Here is a 21,858-nt window from a genome sequence, read left to right as displayed (position 1 = left end):
CTATGACTCCAAAGCAGGAATGTGTCTATGAATGTCACCGTGGAAACAAGATGCTTTCCAGGGAATTCTTCACAAGGAGAGAATCGGATCCAGGTGACATTTGGATTGTGAAAATCATGAAATAGTTAACTGTGTGTTTAGGAAAAAGCACGAAACACTCACTTTATAGTGCTTCTTAGTTAAACAGTTATTTCAGAAGCAACATATAACAAAGCATCGAACACATTTTACCAAACGTAATTAGAGTAAGACTTGTTCAGGGACAGAATCTTTACACAAGCACACATACAAACCCCAATTATAACACGTAACATGAACCAGGAGCTGGCACAAAACGTGTCCGTGTCAGTTTGTCACCTTGCGCTATTCTAATGGGCATAAGCTTCTGTGGAGCCTCTATAGTAATCAGCTGTCAACTAGAGCAAGAGACAGAAAGAAGAAGAGAGGACAAAGACACGGACAGATGAGAGGAAAGCTGGAGAAAGCACGAAAATGAAATACAGGGACAGGGAAAGACGGTGAAAGAAGCAAAAGACAGTAAACGAGCTGGGAAATTTTTGGACAACACGCCTTGCTTTAAATTTGTTTGTGTGCCTTTAATTAACACTGACATTAATTTCAGCTTTCTTTTTTAGCAGTCTCTTGTTTCAGTTCTGCTCCTTTGTTTATCCCGGAAGCTCCAAAGTTATTTACATGGATTACACAAGCTACTCTGCTAACTGCACATACATAGGCATATGTAGTCTCTACACGTGGTTTAAACCTTACTTGTGTTTTCACATTTGTTGCTGATAATTAAGATATATTTACTATATTTAATCAACCAAATTAATTTTCAGGAAATATAGAATTCTATTCTCTAAGGATACCACTAGGGGGCAGACAAATACAAGACAATAAGGCTAGACTGAAATGCTACAATTGCTGCTACATCTCACCTTTAGTCATCTGATTAAAGTAGAGATGCACAGGATTACAACTCCCTGTATAATGTGGATCATCGATGATATTTAACACCAGGGCACGCACTAAAACAGGGAGTCGAAATAGTTTCAACCCAATTAAGTGCAACACTGCAACACAATTCATTCCCCCATCTTCATACCGGCAAAAGAGAAAATCTTCACATCATGAAAGCTCAAAACCACGCTCATAAGAATTTGGAGGCTTGTCAAAAGCCACCACCAAAACTGTTCTTTAAATCAGAGATACTGAGACACTTTAATTGTGAGAACATGGCTGAGAGAAACAGAGAAATAGAAAGAAAGGGATCACGAGATCGGTTGTCATTATATGTTGATAATATGTGTTTATCCACCTGCTACACTATAACTCTGTAATCTTCTTGGTTTCTCTTACCCACATCTGACTGATGTGTTCTGTGGCTCCTTAGCACAGCAAACCACACTGGGTGGACCTCCAGATGACTGACATAAACATGAACCTCATATGAACACATATATACACACACACACACACAATCCAAGTACAGGGTTAAGAATAGTGCTGTTAGTATGGGCTAACTGCCATGAGCACCTGTCAAGTGGTGAACCTCACTGTGTGCCTGTGTTAAGCTCCCTGGGAGAGTATGTTTGAGAGCGCAAGGAGCAGGGAAGCATTCCTACACTCGTTCCATGTTTGGTGCCTTTGTAGGCGTGCACAAAATAACATTAAACCTTAAACACCCTGCTCTCCTGCCTATATTCAGTCTATCTGAATAAGCTTAGCTGTAGGATGCACTCTATAATGATATGTCAAAGAAAAAGCAAATACTAAATGGCACAGTAAAAACAGCAGCTATGGTTTAAATACAGAAGCTAAAAGCAATTAAACTCACCAGTCTCTCCACCTCCTGCTCACGGAGTCTCTCCTCTTTTTGGCGTTGGTGGTAGTCTGTCAGTTCTTCCTTCCCACTTAGGGAGCTGATACTTCCCCTTCTTTCCCTGAACCCCCCTGGCGGGGTCACCCCTGCTTTGCCAAATGACTGCCTCCTCTCCCCCAGACCAATTCCAGTTTCCAGGCCGGCCTTCCCAAATGAAGAACTCCTCTCTCTAAGTCCTAGTCCCGGTGTAACAGTGAGTTCAAGGCCCACCCCTGGTTTTTCTTGCTCCGCCACAGACATTTCTGCTCCTGAGGAGGCGTCATTGCTGCTTAGCCGTTCTTGTTCTGGAGGGCTCGAAGCTATAGAGCTGATGGAGCCTATTGAGCTGGTGGAGGTTAGGCAGAGTTTTTTGGCAACACGAGGAGAAGAGGAGCCCCCTGCCCTGGATGGGATTGTTACATCTGGTGGAGTGGATGTGGATGTGGAAGAGATGGAGTGGGAGTTGGAGCAGGAGGAGGTCCTAGGGGAAGAGAGGGAGATCGACACGACACCTTCCCCTTGAGCTGTGGTCTGGCCTTTAATCCTGTTTGCAGCTTGCTGACTGGAGTAACTAGACTTGTGGTTGAGGTCAGCGTTTTGGCCGTTGCTGTAATGCTCTTTGCTAAATTTGTAATCCCCAGCAGTATCAGACCGCCGTGGAGGCAGCGTTGACAAAGTTAGCACTCCATTATTATTGTCACGGGGGGACGGGGAGGGACAGAGGCGTGGCAGTGAGCGGCTGTGTCCTCCTGCTGTCATCCCACTCAGCGAACCTGCTGAGTATTTCCTGGTTCGACTAGTGGATGTCGGCTCCTGGTTCCCCTGGTTCCCATAGGTGCGGCGTCCTAGACGGGGGCTAGAGGGCATGCTGGCAGCGCCCCCAGAAGATGGAGTGCGGGATGAGGAAGAAGATGGAGGAAGAGAGAGGAGATAGTTCTCACTACTGGCAACAGAAGTGGAAGATCCCCCACCATTCCAGGTGGAGAGTAAAGGAGAGGAGCTCTGACTGTGCAGTCGTCGGCTATCGCTGGTGCTAAAATTGTCCTGACTGCGGCCAACTGAAGAGCGCGAGGCCAAAGAAGAAGAAGGGTCGGAACGTCGCCCGGGGGAAAGAGGGGGAGCAGATTTTAAAGACAAAGAAGGACGATCGGAGCTATAGAAACGCCTTGCCTGTTCCTGATAGGCTGATGAAGATGTGGCAGGACTGGAGACAGGTGTGGTGGGGGGAGACTGGGAGACAGAAAATAAAAAAATGTATGATTAGAAATATATAAGAATTCAGTTCTCCTGTGGAAGCTATAGACAGAAACAAATGAAGAAATGGAAATACACAAATATGAACATTTTGAGGCTTTATTAGATTCAAGCGTTTACAGTGTAATATAAATTACAGAAACACTGATATTGATGTATGTGTTGATGAATATGTGCAGAATTGTGTTTGGAGAACACAATGCAGAATGCAACGATGTAACAACTGGTTCGTGTAATGAGTGAATATCAGTTAGAATCATTCACAAACCGTGTTAAAGTGCCCTGTAGAGAGGTAATGTTGGAGCTAAAGGATGACTGACCTGTGTCACACTGAAGTAGGAGGGGTTGGCATTCCCGTTGGCTCTCAGGCTGTTTTCAAGGGCAATTTTCTTACGCTGCAGGGTGTCCATCAAGTCCCGAAGCTCAGATGCTGATCGCATGCCCCTAGCACTAGAGGTGCCACCCACAACTGCATGGCTATAGTCACTGCTAAACTTCAGGTAGTCTAGGTGGGAGAGAGATTAAATGGAAAAGAAAATGAATCTATAACATGGGGAACCTAGGTTAAACATAAACATAAGCTATCAAACGACTAGATAGAAAAGTAGATACAGAAAGGGGAAAGAGAAACAGGGAGAACAAATATGGAAATTATGTGTGAAGAGCCAGGTGAAGACAGAGGAAGGAAAGAGGGAGTGGCGAATGAAAATAAAGAGCGAGAGCGAGAGAGAGGGAGAGATTTATGTATAGTTAAACCTGAAGCTATTCATAAATGGGACCCTTGGCAGAACAAACTCAAACCAAACAATCCACAACTAACCCTATCCCTGAGAATAGGAAACAATCCTGTCCCACACACACACAAACTGCATGCAAATACACATTCACACAAAACCATCCATTAGATCCAAGACAAACAGCTTAACTCGAGTTCAGTTCCTCAGTATTTTGAGGATTTTGTAGATGAGATAAACCACAAAATATTCTGGAATACCCTCATGAGGCTCCCCCCGCCCTTCCTTAAGTCTTTTATTTAAAGTAGCTTCAGCAGTGAGGGGGTCTTTTTTTCTCAAAACCTCAGCTGAGTCAATTTTTACTTCCTTCCTGCTGGATTTACAAATAAACTATCATTTGCTTTCAATAGCATAGCTAAGATTGGCAGCAATGCTAAGTATAAGTATGTCTGCCTGATAGCTCCGGTACTATTTTGGTGCGAAATTCCAAAAAGAAAACAGTAAATATCTTCTGAAAAAGGCCAAGCAGGTGAAAACACTTAGGGTAAAGCAATGTGCTCAAACCTTGCCCAGTTTTCAAAATTATCTGTGGCTTTATGTGGAAAAGGAGCTATTACAATGTTCAAGCTTAGACCACCCAGTGTTTAACAACCACATACACCCACACACACATATATACACTTTCCTGCAACTGTGGCTCCGCCTGTATGTTCCATGTGTAAAAGAAAGCGAGAACCTGGAGCACCTAAAAGTGCATAGACAGATTATAGATGAATATAAGCCTGTGTGAGAAAATGTCAAACCCTTACATGGTGGAGTGAACTGAGGCAGAAGGTGAAAGACATCATAAGATCTAGAAACATGCAGGCATGCTCACACACACACACACACACAGGGTGTTTGTGTCCATACATGGGCAGATTTACACCGGAGGGCTGGTGTGCATCAACTCTCTCCTTTCACGATTGTTCTGCTCCAACATATTCAGTTGTGTTTGTGTGGGAGCCTTGTCTTTAGTTGGACGTCTTTAAAATAAGGGTTGGTGACGGTGAAGAACATCTCTGCCCATAATAATAATCTTTCCTAACACACGTGTGTGAAGCTGTGGAAGAAATGAGCACCTTCTGCCTGTTTAAAGAGCGGGATTTCCACTGTATACAGCAGCCTCGAGCACTCGATAAATCGCCTAAGAGACAGCAGAGTCCAGATGTATCGCCGTGGCAATGGACAGACACCATACAACCAAAACATTCCAATATGCTTTGAATTGTAGGTTTTGGAATGTGCGTGAAAGTGCATTTGGGAAAGACATATGAGAAGACTGAGAGAAACACCTGCCCCCACCCTAACACTGACTCTTTCCTCCCACCACTTTCAGGCAGCAGCCATGGTTAATGTGCACAGAAAAGTTGAGCTCACATGCATTCTCCGCTCCCCCCCCCTGCCAGTCAGTTAGATGACATCCAATCTTTGAAATTTGAATTTATTTACATTATTTATGGTTTAACCAGGTCGTTAAATTGGGTCAGTGTGGTCCTCCAATTGGATGTAACCCATCTGGAGTGTGACTATTGGTAACTCCATACTGACATAACAGTGAAGTGACTAGTGAGAAGAGCAGCAGATGTTACATCAGCTGGATCTAATGGAGCACTGAAGATGGCAAATAAGTGAAAAGCCAGTAAAGTAATAATCAAGAAGGCCTACATGTATATTCTGGAATGGCAAAATTAAGACACAGAGGAGACAAACCAAAGAGGGATCAAGCACAGCTCAGGGTCAGCCCCTTGTGTGATGTACCTGTGTTGTAGGCTAAAGCCGATACAGGACTCTTTTGGGGAAGCATGCTCTTCATTCTGCTGGCTTCCTCAGGATGGTTGAACCGGAACAAATAGGATTTTCCCAGACACAAAGAATAACCTGAAAGGGAAAACACAAACAGACGTCTCAAATTACTGAGACGAATGATGCAAAATCTACAGGTAACCAGGTAACATGTGAAGCTAGTGTGATACAGAATACACCATTACAACATCCACATTACAGCGCATATGTGAAGAGGTAAGTCTTAAGTAGATTCATGTGAGCCTGGGTGTTTATTCACAGCTAGACACACTTGCGCACGCGCAGCAGACGACTGTGTTTGCCCTGGCCATCAATTAGCCCAAGAGGGCCGGGTATTAAACAAGATCTCAGGGTCACAACCTCTGTAATACACACAGGCAGCCACAGCTGTCCAAATACTTGAGATGGCAACAGAGAGGAAGAGCGGCGCTGACACAGATACAGGAGGTCTTGTGTGGGAAAAACAGAGGAAAAAGAATAAAAGAATAAAAACACTGAACTGATGCACTTTTTGAGCCAAGGAGGAAAGAAATGCTGAGGGCCAGCTTTCTTAAATCAACAGGTCAATGCGGGTCTTTCTTCTACTTCCATTGTCGAAAAGCTCTGTTACAGTAAAACTCCCATAACGTTATGTGTAAGAGGCTAAAAAAGCACCTCCTTAATAGCTCCATTTCAGTTACATCAGATTCTTTGGACCTGAAGTCAGACGTAACCACTGAGGCAAGAGGAGGGGGGTGTGGAAAAAGGCTGAATGGAAAAAATCCAGATTGTTTTCATCCTCTCTTTTTCTCTCGTTCTCATTTCATTTTTTGTTGCCTTTTCTTTCTCACACTTATGTCAAGTCTCATAAACATCTCAGGCAGTAAAGCTGCATTAATAGCCGAATTGAGCATTACAGTTGAAATGAAAGAGGTCGAGCCAGTCTAGATATTACCTTAGAGCATTTCACAAGCAGCCCCCCCCCCCCCCCCCCCCCCCCCCCCCCAATACACCCAGTTCTCAGCATAGTGGGGAGATCCGATTGCGGTTGTGATGTGAAGTGGGCAACACAGGCACACACACACACCCGAAAACAGTGTAGGAAATGTTTAGTCTGCACAGCTGGACTGTGAAGCTCTCAAATCCATACTTATATAAACATGAGCTTGCAGGTTTGGCCACAACCTGTGAGGAAGTGGGATCATGACCGATAAAAGATGTAGGGCCTCCGTGAAGAGACTGAGAGCAACACACACACACAGACAAACATCACTGTGTCAGCGAGTATGAGTAAGAGCCAATAATAAGCGCTTCTCCTTGCCAGACGTGAGTAAAGGTGTAAATCTTCAAAACGTCTATCTATCTGTGTGTGTTGGAACATGCCTTGTAACAGGGTCTGCCTAATGAATCCCAGTACCTCTCAGTATTTAGCGTAACGGCAAACACAGACATGGGCTCACAAACAAACACACACACACAGCAGTCAGTGCTTGTAAAAATCTAATTTCCTACCCTCAATAGCCACTTTTAAAGTGTATGGTAACGTGTGACGTCTTGATTTGTTAACAGGCCCCGACCCTCCTGTCTTTCTAATTTCCTCTCATGTCCTTAGCTAGCACGTAACGCTTAATTATTCTCTCCTCATTTCGACCCCCAGCATAAACCAATAGCTATGAAGATATGAGTCTACGCAACAAGGGCAAACAAACTCCATGTGAAAAAAAATTCACATCTAAATTTATCTGTGATTCAAGTCTGCTGTCTTTAATAACTTCGATGTTGGGGGGGGTTTCCATTCACGTGTTCACTTGTTTACCAGCAAATTAAGTTTGCCCCCCCCCCCCCCCCCCTCCCCCCAATGCATGCACTCTTCCCTGCGCACACACATATGAGCAGACCCTTTCCAACAACAACAAAAGCTGAAATTAGCCTGTATATACATTTATGGGATAATTTAAAGTTTGCAATCTACAAAGTCAGACCTCAGAGTCTTTGAGGACGCAGATGGAGCCTGAGCTGTACGCCTGGAGCCAATTTCTGTCCCCATGTAGATCTGCGCTCTCTCGCCACAATGTTATGGGAGGAGAAACTTAAATCTGCTTCTCTGTTTGGTTAACATCAGAGGCGGAATTGCCAATTTGAGACCATTAGGCTACAAGGAAAAATAAACCAATTTCAAAGGTGCAAACACATGCCCGGATGAAACCCAGCTTACCTGCTACTTGATCAGGTGTGACATCCGTGGCAATCATACCCAACAATGGTGATGCAAGGTCAACTAAAACTATCCCCAAATTTGAAAGATATTAGAAAAATGCTATCTTGGTTACGATCCCTAGAATATGCACGGTGTTGACATTAAATCTCAGACTGAATGTATTCACTCATGAAATGAATATACACACAAACAGGTCCCAGTGGGAGAGGAAATTGTCCTCAAAACCACAAATTAACCCTCTCGAAGCACAAGGGCATAGTGGTAACACCATGAAAAGACAGACTGGTGTTTCTCAGGAGAGTCAGAGCAGATTAGTCATTCCATCTCTCACATGCTCACACTCACAGGCCTAATTTGTCTCCTCACAAACTCAGGATTGCCTTCTGTCTGCTCTATCTCAAATCGTATTAACAAATAATCAACTTCCCTCAAGCAAAGAATGCAGACCTGTGAATAACCTCTTAACAGCCCTCTAATTAACTGTATTTCTCACCAAGTATTTAAGGAAAAGAATAAAGCGAACAAAAACAGATACATTTCATCCATTTTACGGTGTAAAACTGGAAAAAGCAAAATCCAAATGTTCTGGGGGTGGGCAGGCAGAAAGATTTGTGAGGATAATAACATCCGTGACAAAGAGGGAGGTTTTATTTTCAGGTGTCAGGTATCCTGACCACTGAGTCTGCCTTTCTATCCATGAACTACATTACATCTGCACTGGCACATGAACTCACCAGCTAACTTATAACCACGAGACAGGCACACAAAGTTCATTTACATTAAAAAGGTGCAGACGAGACGCTGTGATGGAACACTGACAGAATCTGGCTAAAAATAAGAAAACAACCTCCAAGTGAGCAACACGGGTGAATCACACCTCTAACCTGCTGTAATAATGATGCACGTGATTTACTGACCTGTGCAATAATTACAGTGTTTCGCCATTTCCAGCAAGCAACAAGCAAAGATCAGCACATCAGGTAACAGTTCAGTAACAGTGTGAATACTATTGACCTTTAGACTAAAAAAATCTAATTGAATTGAATCATTTTAACCAATCAGAAGGACTTTTTACCTTTATATCAGCTGCTGAGCAAATGCTGTTTATCCTGGCTGGCACAAGTGCTCACTAGTGTGCTTTCTGTAAATAAGCCAATACACAGATCGATTGATAACTTTAACGCCGGGATCACTGGTCATTCAGTCCAAAGAGCATGCTGCATATGCTTCAGAGTAAAGAGGTATTTCCCTTAGCACATACATAAACAAACAGATGCCCAAGCAGTTTGATGATATTATAAGTGAAAGTGGAATATAAGCTATGAATTGCGTTTCTCATCCTCACATTAAATAGGCTAGATATACAGAGAAACAGCCTACGTCATAGTTTAAAGCTCAACGTGTGTTTTTCATTCTAAAATATTTCCCAACTCTTACGACAGTTTCTGAAACATTGTGTAACACAAAGTGCTTCAGATGGATAAAGTTCAGTAAAGCAGAGGTTTGCTAACACAAAGGCTGAGTAAATTACAACGTTACTTTACTTCTAAAGCAAATAAAATCCGTTACAAACCTTTTCGAGCTATTTGTTTTCCTTCAGCGTCTTATCATGACAAGAACTACAAGAACTTCTCCCTCACGGGCAAAACAGATACAGACAGATTATATATCAGCACCACTGTTCGCCTCTGCGCTGCCTCCCTCCTCCGTGATGTTCCGCCTCCTCTTGACTCCGTGTGGAAGAAAGTTGGTTCACTGATTTACCGTCCACGAGAGCCCGGGACTGTACCAAATGTCGGTAAAAAGGGGGAGGAGGGGGAGGACAGGTCAATAAATAACCACAGGGAATAAGTTATAACACGGTAAATATAACGAGTGATGGTTTCTTACACCGAAGTGACACTGTAAAGAGCAAACTGATGAGTGCACGTGACTAAAGACCAGCTTAATGTAACAGCATTACTCGCCACGACCCCTGTGTGTAGTCGGTTAGTTCAAAGACAGTTCGGCAATGAGGTCTTTAGTAGACACCCCCCTCCACCCCCACCTCTAAAGCTTTCTTTGTCTACCTACCTCTTCAACAGCTCTTTGCTATGAAAATCACTCCGCTGGTTTATAATTAAAGCAGGTATAGTGTGTAGAGTCGGACTTACTGAGTCTAAAATGAAGAAGTGACTGCTTAGACTTTATGATAAAACAGCATAGAAACGGTATGCAGTATGCAAGTGGAAGGTATTGACTGAGAAAGATAACGTCAAAAAGTAAATAAGAAAAAAATAAAATAAGAGGGAGGACTGTGCCTTCCTGTCTGGGTTAAATGTTGTTCGTCTGTTTTGCTTAGATGCTTCATTTGCAAGCATTTCTACCATGACACGAACCCGTGGACAGCTACTTTGCCCTTTATCCTGCGATCATCCTGTGCACACAGTAAAATAAGATAAAACAAGAGAGCAGTTATTAGAGCATCCTGTGTTTTGTGCAGCAGCATAGATGTGCCATAGATTTGCATCTGCTCCCTTCCAGTGTAAATGTTGAGAGACTTAGTTTTATGACTACAAATCTACTGAAATGTGAACTGAAAACTAACAACGTGGAAATCTTGGACAAATAGAAAATAAAAAAACACGGAACAGATCTAAAGCAGTAATGTTCCAGTTAACAGATCTTATGAATAAACTAACAATGTACTTGTGGAGTTTGTTTGTCAGCGGCTTTCTTGCTCAACAATGATTTCCTTTGTCATTTCCACCTCTGTTGAATAAACATATTGCTACTCTACAAGTGTCCTCCTGATGTGATTCCAGATCAAGCTCTGAATTCCAAAATACAGAACAGATCATTTCCTAAACACAGCTAATCATCTCCAGACTAGTGTGCATGAGTGTCTGTGTATGTGGTTCGACCAACTCAACCCAGAGCAACTGAGGCCAGTGGATAAAAAATGCTCTCAATCTTTTTCCTTTTTTACTACCGTTTTCCTACGCATACTCTTCTGACTTTTTAACCCTGTCTTGTGTTTTTTTTAGTCTCTTTTCCCCACCCCTGCTATTTTGCTGTGCCTGAGCCTTGTGTGTGGACCCACCAAGATGATGTCAATATTTGAGTCAGCCAGGCACAGCGGGAAGTTAAATAGGCCTGTCAATGTTTAACTTAAACCGTCCAGGCCTTTTCCAGGGCACAAGAAAAAGGAGAAAACTGTAAACAGAAAGGACAGACAAGTGAGTGTGCTGCTTGTCACTTTAAGTAGGACAGGGAAAAGTGAAAGAAGGACAAAGCTGTGGAGAAAATGGGAGAGCATACTGTGAATAAATGACGGAGCAATTCAGAGAAGTGAAAAGAATAGAGGGAAGAAAGGCCAGAGATAGACAGATTAAGATACTCGCAGACAAAATATAGACACGTCTAGGTAGGCAGGCATGAAGAGCAAGATAAGAAGAGAGATCCATTTAACTTTGGGTGACTACACTTTTTTTTTTTTTTTTTGAGAACACTCTGCAGTCTCCAATAACAATCCAAAGGGTTTGCATGGTCTGCAGTTGCTGGAAGCTGTGACTCATTGTAGGAGTTCGCTGTTCCAAACCACTACGAATTACCCAAAGATACACACACAGACACACACACACAAACATACCGAAATGCATCCATACACTCACATGACTACATGCGTGTAGCTGTACATGGACACAAACATATTGCACACCCTGTTGTTTGCATTACGAAACTTAACTGTGCCCATATGAGTCACACAGATAGACTGGAATGTGAGTTAATCAATCCAAAAAAGAAAAAAAAACATATCCCCCCCAGAAAACTAACCACTGTCTCTCTGTTGCACACCAGTTATGAAATGCTAAGTATCTACAGTCAGCAATGAAGTCAACTTTCAATTAACTCCAGTACTACTAAGGACCAGTAGATGGCATTATCTCAAAGTGTGTGTATGTGAAAAGGCCTGTATCCTGATGTATGCTGATACCAATGTGCAGTATACAGGCTTTTTCTGAGAGCAGGCTGACCTACACTGTGCGCATGTGTGCATGTAGAGTTTACCCTGAGTGAGTGGTGTTGGTACAGTGACCTGGACTCCATCAAGACTGCAGAGGTGGCCACAGGGGTCTAGGGTCACCACCCCTCCTGTTGATAATGAGGAGATAGTCAGGGGAAATGAGTAACAGTGATACCATTCACTACAACATTACACTCCAACATGAGATAACTGCCTTAATCATCCCGCTCCCACACGGCATCCTCTGAAAGCATGCAATATCCCCTGTTAATAAAAGGTACTCACTATTCAGATTTACTGTAATTAAAACAAAGCTTCACACAAGAATAAAAAACAACAGCGTAATTAATCATCCAGTTCCTCCCTTCTCCTCACAGCTATTCTATCAAAAGCCCAACGGGTATCCAGCTCGATGGCTTTCTCAGTCTTATATTCATTTTGAAACAGTATATTTCTTTTCTTGCATTATTAGAATTTTAGGCTTTAGAGGATTGAGAAAGTTTATTATTCTTCCGCTGCTGTTTTGTCAGAATAATCTTCTAAAAACACAATAACAATGATTGCACTTGGGATGGCATTGAGCAGATCTTCTAAATGCCAAATATAATCATAGATTTGATTTCAGTGGATTTTACTCGAAGTAATATTTTAGGATTCAAAAACAAAGATTAAAAGCTTGCTAATGAAAGGAGGAGTCATTTTCCCTTTCCCACGACATGATGTAAAGATGTAAGCACTCTTGCCAGTGTGGAAAAGACAATAGAGCTGTGTTTATTCTGGGGCCTGCCAAAATTATGACGTCATTTCAGAGAAAGTGAACCAACACAGACCTTCATTGATGATTAGACAATGCTCTGCCTCGATGCCAGGTCCTTGAATGGTAATATCCTGAGGAATCGGAGCATCTTCTGTGCCTATGCGCGTTACCCCTGAAACATAAAGAAACACATTTTTTTGCAATCAGCAGAATATATAAATATAGGGGATAGAATTAGACTTATCATGTCTATATAGGTGGTGTGAGTCATAATTAAAGGGTCTTATATCTAATGCTGTTATCATGCAGACACATTGTGGAGTACAAACTCAGTTTTCCTAAAAGGTCTTATTCACATTCTTCAAAGTGTGTGTCAAAGCAGTGGGCAGCGATGATGAAGTGGAAATGTCACAAAGCTGACTCTGACGTCAAGGTCTGCCCTTGTACTGTTTGTAAGTTTATTTCTGCATTAACCCAGACTAAGGGTTAAGTGTCAAATCCATTCATATAAAATGCAGTGTGCACTGTTCTCATTGCAAAGAGAAGACAAGACAAGTAAAAAAAACTTCTCTGGCTCACTGGGGTATAATCAGAGCCTTGTGATCTATGCAAGACACATGAAAACTACAAGTTTATGAATGAAAGTTATCACTGTAATGCTTGTAAGGGCAGATATTTGCTGTCTTTTAAAGCTTTTAATATAATGCCTGTCAGTTTGTATTAGTATTCAGTGTCCTGTCTTCAGGCTAATAAATAATAATGACTAGTACAAGTGTGCCTCTCACTTCACTTTGATTTATAATACTACCTGAATGAGTAATGAAGCTGTGAAACCTGCGGATAGCTGATAGTAGAGGAAGTATAAATACCTATAATATATATAATATATATATAATAATATATTACAGTACACAAAATAATATAATGTGTTTTATTAATTGTAGTCAGTTGTTTGTTATGAAAAAAAAAAACTATATACTGGCCTGATATAAATAGCAGTGAACATTCCAAATAAAATCTCTGGATTTAATAAAGCAAGTGCGCTCGCTCTGCTGCATGAAACAGAGTCATGAAACCACGCGATGTGTGTCATTTGTGTTACTGTTGTTTGGGTTGTACTCTGTTGCCAAAGCATTCTCTTCATTTTTTCATGGCTAACTGTGGGTACAGACTGTGCCTTAACCAACACATGACAATGAATGAATGTTAATAAGCAACAGTAACCATAGAATTGGATTGAATAACTTGTATAAATATGCACTGGCTCAATGTTTGACACAGTATCACTTTTCCACAGCATCACCCCCCAACTCACTTCTGCAGTAACCACAGAAATGAAGTGACTTGTCCTGGGAAAAGGGCCAATATTTGGGAGAAAAAGAGTGGGAAAAGGTGGGCAAAGGTAGGGATAGAACTGTACTGACCTGGTTTCATTTCAGGTAATAATTTAAAGTAACTAGTGAGAAATAATAATAAGAAATAACAACAGTGAGTGCTGACAGGATCTAGAAAGAGAGGGCATACTTCTCTTATAGCGGCTCTTGCCCAAGGATACTTGACATGCACACTGGAAAAGCCAGGGATCGAACCACACAACCTTCCGATCAGAAGGTGACCTGCTCTACCTCCTGAGATACAGCAACCCAAACAGGCCCCTCTTCTATGGAACCAGGTCCCAGTTTGGATTCAGGAGACAGACACCCGGTCTACTTTTAAGATTAGGCTTAAAACTTTTCTTTGTAAAGCTTAGCATAGAGGCTGGATCAGGTGATCCCAAACCTCTCCTTAGTGCTGCAATAGGTCTAAGCTGCTAGGGGCTTCCCATAATTGTACTGAGTGTTTCTTCTTCACTCACCTTTTTTTAAACTCTCTTTTACTTCTCTAATGTGTGCCTTTCTCTTATTTTTGTATATATTTCTCTTGGTTTGTATATATCCCTCTTGATTGTATATAATTCTTCTTTTTGCTGTTGATACCTGCTGTCTACTATTTATATTTTATTCTGGCACAGTTGATGTGGAGCACCCACAATTTTGTTGTACATGTATAATGACAATAAAGGGCTTTCCATTTTATTCTTCTACGTAATCCTTAGTCAATATTAATCTCTGGCTCTCTTCCACAGTGTGTCCTTGTGTGTCCTTTGTCCTGTCTCCATGCCCTCATCCTCAACCGGTCATGACAGACAGACAGCCCTCCCTGAATGTGGTTCTGCTGGAGGTTTCTTCCTGTTAAAAGGGATTTTTTTCTTTCCCACTGTCCACCACGTGCTTGCTTATAGGGACATCTGATACAAAACACCTTGAGATATCTGTTGCTTTGATTCAAAGCTATATAAATAAAAATAAGTTGAATTAACATTTGAAGCTGTGAGGATGTGCTACATTAGGAATGAATGTGAAAAATTGTGGCTACTGACTTAATAACCTGCCCATGCTGAGTTTGTGTATTTACTGTAAATTGTGTCTGGGTTTTTTTTTGTGTACATTACCCTCTTTCAGCGGCAGAACAGTAATAGCCACACTCAGTCTCCCACTGCCCAGGCTAACCAGATGAGGAGTTGCCGTCTGGACTTTTAGTCCTTTCCCTGTGTCGATCAGGTCCAGGGGCGGAGACTACAAGCAAGAGTCAGGTCATTTTAAAAACACAGTTTATAGTCATAAGACTAAAATGAATGTGCCATTGTGCGACAGTGTTCATGCTGGATTTGTTCAAAAACCACATAAAACTTGTGAATGTGTGCATATGTGTTTTCCTGTGTCTGTGTGTATTCTGACCTTAGGTTCACCTGGAGAGATCTGATCGGACTCTGGTTGAAACATCATCTCCGATTCCTGTGTACACATTCAGGCAGACACATAAATGTAAACACAAACAATGCAGACATGTAGCAGTGTACACAATTATGACAAAACTTGGGAATGACCTGCGTGGAATGACCAAACATAGAAACACTCAAATAAAGAAACCACACAAAAAAAGAAAAGAAAAAAATGAAAAGAAGGGGAAAAAACTGCCCACAGCTTACCCAGCTGCCACGTGAAATGAACTCTGATTGTGAAAATGTTCCAAGTAGAAAATGAGAGGAAAATTTATTTATTTATTTTTTTTGGCAGTGGGGAGAAATGAGAGAAATGTGTAATGAAAGCAGACTTCCCACAAAATGTTAAAGTCTGCAATCACTCTGCTGCAAGAATGTGTCTGGATAAAGAGAGATACAGAGTAACTAATAAGGTAACTGAGTTTCTGTGTGCATGCTATGAGCAGTATACTACTTAAAGTAAATACACAGCAAAGCTCGTGCTTGTGCATGGCCATGGCGGTGACAAAGCAAGTGCACATCATTTACCCAGGTTGCATGACTTTAAATCCTGATCATGACTTGGGTGGATATTCATGGCGGCCAGTGAATAATTCTTCTTAATTTTATGTCACCTGAAATTTTTATTGTCACCAAAAAATGTTAACATGCAAATAAGCATGCTGATGAGAAATATTCAGAATGTGCTCCATTAAAATATAATATATATGTAATTGAAGCTGCAATGTCTTCCTGCACAGAAAACCCACTTCTTACCATTTTCTAAGTCCTGTTCAGCATTTATCAAACAGTTTGGCACAGTTCAAATTATGTCATAAGCAAGGCATCTCCTAATCTAACAGGCAGATTGAGCTCAGCTATGCTCCCTGTCTGATACACTTTTTATTTGGGCATATTTCCTCAAGCATCTATCTCACAGCAAAACTGCATTGACTGTGAGAGTGGTTTAATTTTGACTGTTCTTATTTTGTATGGACTCAATGTTGAAGTCCAAGCATTCCCTAATGGTGGGAATATGCGTGATGCAATGGGAAAAAAACGAGGTAAAGTACAAAAAAATAAAGGAATGCTATGACAAACTGTGAAGTGGAGATAAAAGAAAACTAAATCAAAATTCCCAAAATATGTGAATGTGTACGTTTGAGGAAACACACTCAGATCGTGTGCCAAAAACAGCCCATGGAGTACTCTGTAATTTAACAGAGAAGAAGAAGAAAAAAGCAGTCTAGCTACTACTGTATTTGTGTCCACACACACAATCAAAAACACAAACATGCATGCACACACACACACCAGTGGATGACTTAAATGCTTCTCACCATGCAGAGATGATTACAGCATATAAGAAACTATCACAACCACATGTCATTTTCCTGCTCCTGTCATTTCTTTTTCTCCCTTCCTCTTTCAAATCCTAATGTGTCATTGCTTTAATGATTTCAGTGATTCCTTCCTTTCTCTCGAGTCCCCTTTTGCATTTAATCTGTTTTCCATACTAGGCGGCCTTCTTGGCTTCTCCTCTTCCTGCCTGTCCTTCTTCTTTCCTCCTGTCTTTTCGCCTTTCCCTCCAATCACCATGAAGGGAAACACAAATCAAAGTCAGCTCTGCACTTCCTCTAATTCAGCGCTAAGTTTCCGCCCTGAGATCACTTCCTTTACTGCTTATACACACACACACATACACACACACACACACACACACACACACACATTCTAGCAGTTCAGCCACCCTTACATCCCCTATCCACACAAAAATCTACAAATAAAGTCACACACCAGCTCTTTTTGCTATCGCACCAAGGTATCGGCCCACATTCTACCGATTTTTGTCACTGCTGTAGACAAAGCAAATACTCAGTGTGTGATGGCAACATCAGCTGAATAAAGGTCACAGAAGCTTGCTGAAAATTAGGCAGAAGTGCATTTCAAAGACCCTTTTATGTATCAAGGCCTCAGTACCTTGCATTCCTACACACGCTCCTTGAAGTCTATTCCCACCTCCTCGACTCTCCCTTGACTTGTTCTTTCAGAAATGGCTCACTCTATCCCATCATTCCTCTTCTTTGTCTTTCTGTGGTTCTTTTTGTTTTCAAATCCCCCTCCTGCCTTCACCTTCTTTTACCAGGTGAGCTCTGGCTTAGGCGGGTCAAGACATGTCTGGCCCTGTTTACTCTAGTTAAAGCAGAGCAGTGAAGTGTGTCAACCCCCATTCTGAGTATCCAGACTCCAGCTCTTTCATCTTCAAGGTGTTTGATTCCAACAGCAGTCACTTTGCTATCAGGGAATTAAGATGTGAAAGCTAAAGTATGGGATTACTGAATGATATACGTATATGTACAGAGACAGAGTCCCGTAAATACTGAGCATGGAGGATGAAAACTAATGCCGTGCAAAAAAAAGCATGATGGTTCTTTATCCTTAATTAAACAATCTTAACCAACATTTCCCAAACTGTTCTCAAACAAAACAAGCACTCAGTGTTTAAGTGTCCTTGTTTGTTTCCTAATTCTTTGTTGCTCCTAGATTGTCTTAACAGTACATCACATTTTCACCCATATTTGTATAATGTTTGGTGTCAAGGCAAAGACGTGTTCATTTCAAATATAACTTAAAAAAATAAATGTTTATCATGTTTATCAAACTACAAAAAAAGTCATGTAAGGATGGATATAAAGTTCTCTACTCAGCCATGGGATGTGCTGTGCTTGAAACCAGATTCATTTTCCAACTTAAAGGACAAATTTTCTGGTGTTTCCAGGAGGTCTTCTGCCAGAATCCAGTGTGGGAAATACAGAAATACATACCAAGCTGACTCAAAGAAAGTCTAATACAGTAAATGTATAAGTCGAAGATTTCTACACAATGATATGAAACACTGAGAAAATATTGCCCATAGGAAAACATTCCAAGCACACATCCTCCCACTTACTTTTTAATAAAAATTTTAATCCCAGATTTAAAATAAACCTTCTATTGGAAAGTGACTGAACTGACCTCACAAATGCACAATATAGCGTGCACAAAATGGAAGAAAAGCACAAGCACACACAATTTGTCTTTGATCCCATCTGTAAAACAGCTGAGTCTCCCCGAAATGCTTTGTTTGCCCTGCATCTGGAAACAGAAAAGGAGATGAGAGGGTAGTGTGGTGTAATGAAAAAGAAGATAGCAGTGGAAGGTAGAAGAGAGAGAGAGAGGACTCATAAAACCAAGAGGAAAGACCCAGCATTCTCAGACTGTTTCAGCTGGGTCATTTTAATATTTTTTCCATCCCATCCTTGTTTTCCTCTGTCAACTTCTTCCTCTTTTTGTATTTGCTTCAAACGGTTTTTGCATTTCCTTCTCTTTCAGTTACTTTCCTCATCACAGCTGCTGTATGTTACTGCAGACAGCATTCTCAAACCCACATTCACAGGAAAGGTCCTGCTCTTAAAAATATTCCCATGTTAGAACAACTCTTTAGTGCACTAGTTGAAAAAGCTATTGCACAATATGTCTGTTTGAAAAGGCCAAATCAAATGTTATGGTTTTCATAGTATTGTGAGCATATTGCCATCATGAACTGGCTTGGGCAATTTAGATAGGGAGAACCATAACATTACATTTTTTCTCAGGTCCTTTGGCTCAGTTGATGAATGGCAGTTGGAATATTAAAAAATATATTATTATTTGCATCTATGAATAAGCAGTTTGGGGTAATTCACAGTTTTGCTTTCTAGCTGAAAACTTCAAAAATGGTGGGAGAAGTGTGCCATCAGGATGGTTCTTTCATCATTTTAATGCATATATTTGTTTTTGCCAACTTTTTCTTCTGTGTATAATTTTTTGAAGTGGTAGTGTTGGCCTTAAAGATAGGCAGCTTGTGATGGCTACAATCCGTGCTACAAACTTGACCAAAAAGTGGAGCTGAGGGTGGTCTCAGTCTTACACAAGTTAACATCAGCTATGTTGTATTTGTCTAAAAATGCTGTCTTTCAGTGCTTTGCCTAGTTATATTTCTCTCTTCTGTCTTTCTCCATCCCCTCCCCTTACATTCCAGCATGACCCTCTCCTCCTCCCACCTGACAAAGCCAGCATTGTATCACAGATGCTATTTAATATGGAGTCCCTCTCTCAGTGTCCTTCATATGGGGCAATTCAGGGTTATCTTCCTCCCTTGTCCTTGGTAAACAGTATGTTTGCAGTAATGTCTTCAATAACATTTTAAATCAGATTAAAATGTCCCTCATGCATTCATATATACATGGTTTTTCAAAATACTGTATGCTTAATAATGTGCATCCCTTGTCCTTAGTTGTGCATTGCTGTTGTGTGTTTGCATTTGTTTTGGTTAAAACCGCCGAAAGCCGATTAAAATGTGTCTGTGAGCCGCTTGTTAAACAGCACAAATATCTGTCACGCTCAAACTCTCTCACATCCTTACTGGCAGTTTTGCAGTCTTTTAGCAAAGTGCTAGATGACAGGAAAAAAGTCCATTGTTTTTGCAGCTGACTCAAAGCTGGAGGAAATGTAAGTTGAATTTCTAGTGAGGGTGTGTGTGTCTGTGGAAAAGCCCAGATTACTTTAACTGCCACATGCAGGGGATCAACTCATGTTTGGTTTCCACAGGGCCGGATATGACAGCGAGACAAGGGGAGACAGTGAGCTGGTGGACGGGTTTACTAAAGCACACATATCTTCTTGTATGGTGAAGTGAGCTGTGACTGCTGGAAAAGGAAAGAAAAGAGGAGATGGAGTTTGAGATAACAAAAGAAACAAACTATGTGTGTGTGTCTGTGTGTGTGCTTGTGTATTGGGGTATGGGGGGGGGGGGGGGGGGGCAGGTAGACACAGATTAAAATGCAGACTAAAGAATTCAGATATGAGGAAAAAAGATTAATGGTGAAAAATCCCCAAGTTGCACCAGTGGCCTCCAAACATAATATGAGCCTATACAGCGCATATAATTCAAGCAGTTACCTTCATAAATCAGCATTACATACTGTTTCCAAAAATCTTTGTTTTTCTTAAGCTATTGGCCACTTCTATGCTCTCCACACTGACTTCTGCTTTTCCTTTTTCCACCTGGCAGATACCCAGTGAAATGAAAAGCAATCATATAAAAGATGTTTTCAGTGTTACGGTTGGCAACAGTATGTCAGAAAAATTGTATCCACCAGTTTTTTTGCATCACGATAGATAGATAGATAGATAGATAGATAGATAGATAGATAGATAGATAGATAGATAGATAGATAGATAGATCGATTGTTGGTAGTTGGGCTTCAATCTCACTGCGTACTCTGCGGACTGATATTTGTAAAAAATCTTACAAAACAATATCTTATCATTTCAAATTTCTACAATGTTCCAGTTAGAGCTGCCATCAGCAGCAACGTTGGATCGTCGGTGGAATCACGAGAAGTACACCTACATTTTCACGTTGTACCTGTCCGCTAACAAACAAAAAGGTAATCTGCGTTTGATTTTGCCGAACAAAATCCTCAACTGAAGTCAGATAACGTTACAGCTTACTTTGAAAGTATTACAGCGCTGTGAAGCAAAGCAAAAATAAACCTAATTTACAAGAACACATTCTGATAATTAACATACATTCTTCCACTTTTTAAATCCACAGCCTATAGGTACAAAAACTCACTCACCATTACCGAAGCGGGAATGGCCACTTCTGTCATTGTGCAGGAAAGGACGCAATTGCGAAACTGATCCAAGATCGAGAGGTATGCTGTTTGCACAAAACTCCCCCAAATAGAGTTTTTAGCCTATTTCTGCCTTTGCTGTAGCCGCAGCTTCTGTCTGGACGGGAGATACATTCCGTGCACAGCACAGTCAACGTGCAGATCTCTAGGAAAGACTTTTGATCCCGGTTGTCACAATCACAAACACAAGCACACACTCCAAACACACACACGCGCGTAAAAAAGGCCGACGGCTTTCCGACGGGCATAGGAATGCAGCAACAGCTGGAAGCAGAAGTGGATAAGGAACAAGGGGAGGGAGTCTCTCTCTCTCTCTCTCTCTCTTATTCACTCATACAAGCTGAGTTTAATGTGCAGGTGTTAACAGACTACAGAAAAGTACACTTGACCTTTCATCAAATGGTTCAAGCCTCTGACAAAGAGAGTGGAGTGAAGGATAAAAAGAAAAAGAGAGAGCCATTATTTCAGCCTTGGCAGCTGATAAGGATATCTAATGATTTTACAACATGCATGCATGCAGTCTCATTTCACTCCTAATACTGAGAGTTTGTCTCTATGAAGAAAAAACAAACTTGGGGGATGTTAAACGTGGTAAATGGTTCATATATTAAAAAACATTTAGGCCAAACAATAAAGGAATATAATGGTATTTAGTGAATAACAAGCTTATTATATAAAGTCATA

The 21,858-nt window shown here is 41.3% G+C and overlaps 1 protein-coding gene across 8 annotated transcripts in view; it reads right to left on the bottom strand.

Moving 5' to 3' along the window:
- The window catches only part of phldb2b (pleckstrin homology-like domain, family B, member 2b), a 45,722-nt gene extending 24,298 nt beyond the window's left edge, over window positions 1-21,424 (bottom strand). For 2 of the 8 annotated variants that reach the window (XM_087846062.1, XM_087846063.1), the window contains exons 1-8: window positions 21,118-21,421; window positions 15,432-15,488; window positions 15,146-15,269; window positions 12,728-12,826; window positions 11,942-12,025; window positions 5,650-5,769; window positions 3,436-3,620; window positions 1,838-3,091 (exon numbers count right to left, since the gene is read on the bottom strand). In XM_087846062.1, coding sequence (XP_087702188.1) covers window positions 1,838-3,091; window positions 3,436-3,620; window positions 5,650-5,769; window positions 11,942-12,025; window positions 12,728-12,826; window positions 15,146-15,269; window positions 15,432-15,488; window positions 21,118-21,150 — 1,956 coding nt within the window. In that variant the 5' untranslated portion in view covers window positions 21,151-21,421. Of the gene's footprint in view, window positions 1-1,837; window positions 3,092-3,435; window positions 3,621-5,649; window positions 5,770-8,966; window positions 9,033-9,464; window positions 9,612-11,941; window positions 12,026-12,727; window positions 12,827-15,145; window positions 15,270-15,431; window positions 15,489-21,117 lie in introns of those variants that run through there. The other 6 variants (XM_087846068.1, XM_087846067.1, XM_087846061.1 and 3 more) reach the window with 6 other exon arrangements.
- Between the last annotated feature and the right edge of the window lie 434 nt (window positions 21,425-21,858).

Source organism: Neolamprologus brichardi, chromosome 9, assembly GCF_056152115.1.
Source record: "Neolamprologus brichardi isolate AB-2024 chromosome 9, ASM5615211v1, whole genome shotgun sequence".
NCBI lineage: Eukaryota > Metazoa > Chordata > Actinopteri > Cichliformes > Cichlidae > Neolamprologus > Neolamprologus brichardi.
The sequence above is the reverse complement of the archived record's forward strand: the minus strand, read 5'-3'. Positions and strand labels throughout refer to the sequence as shown.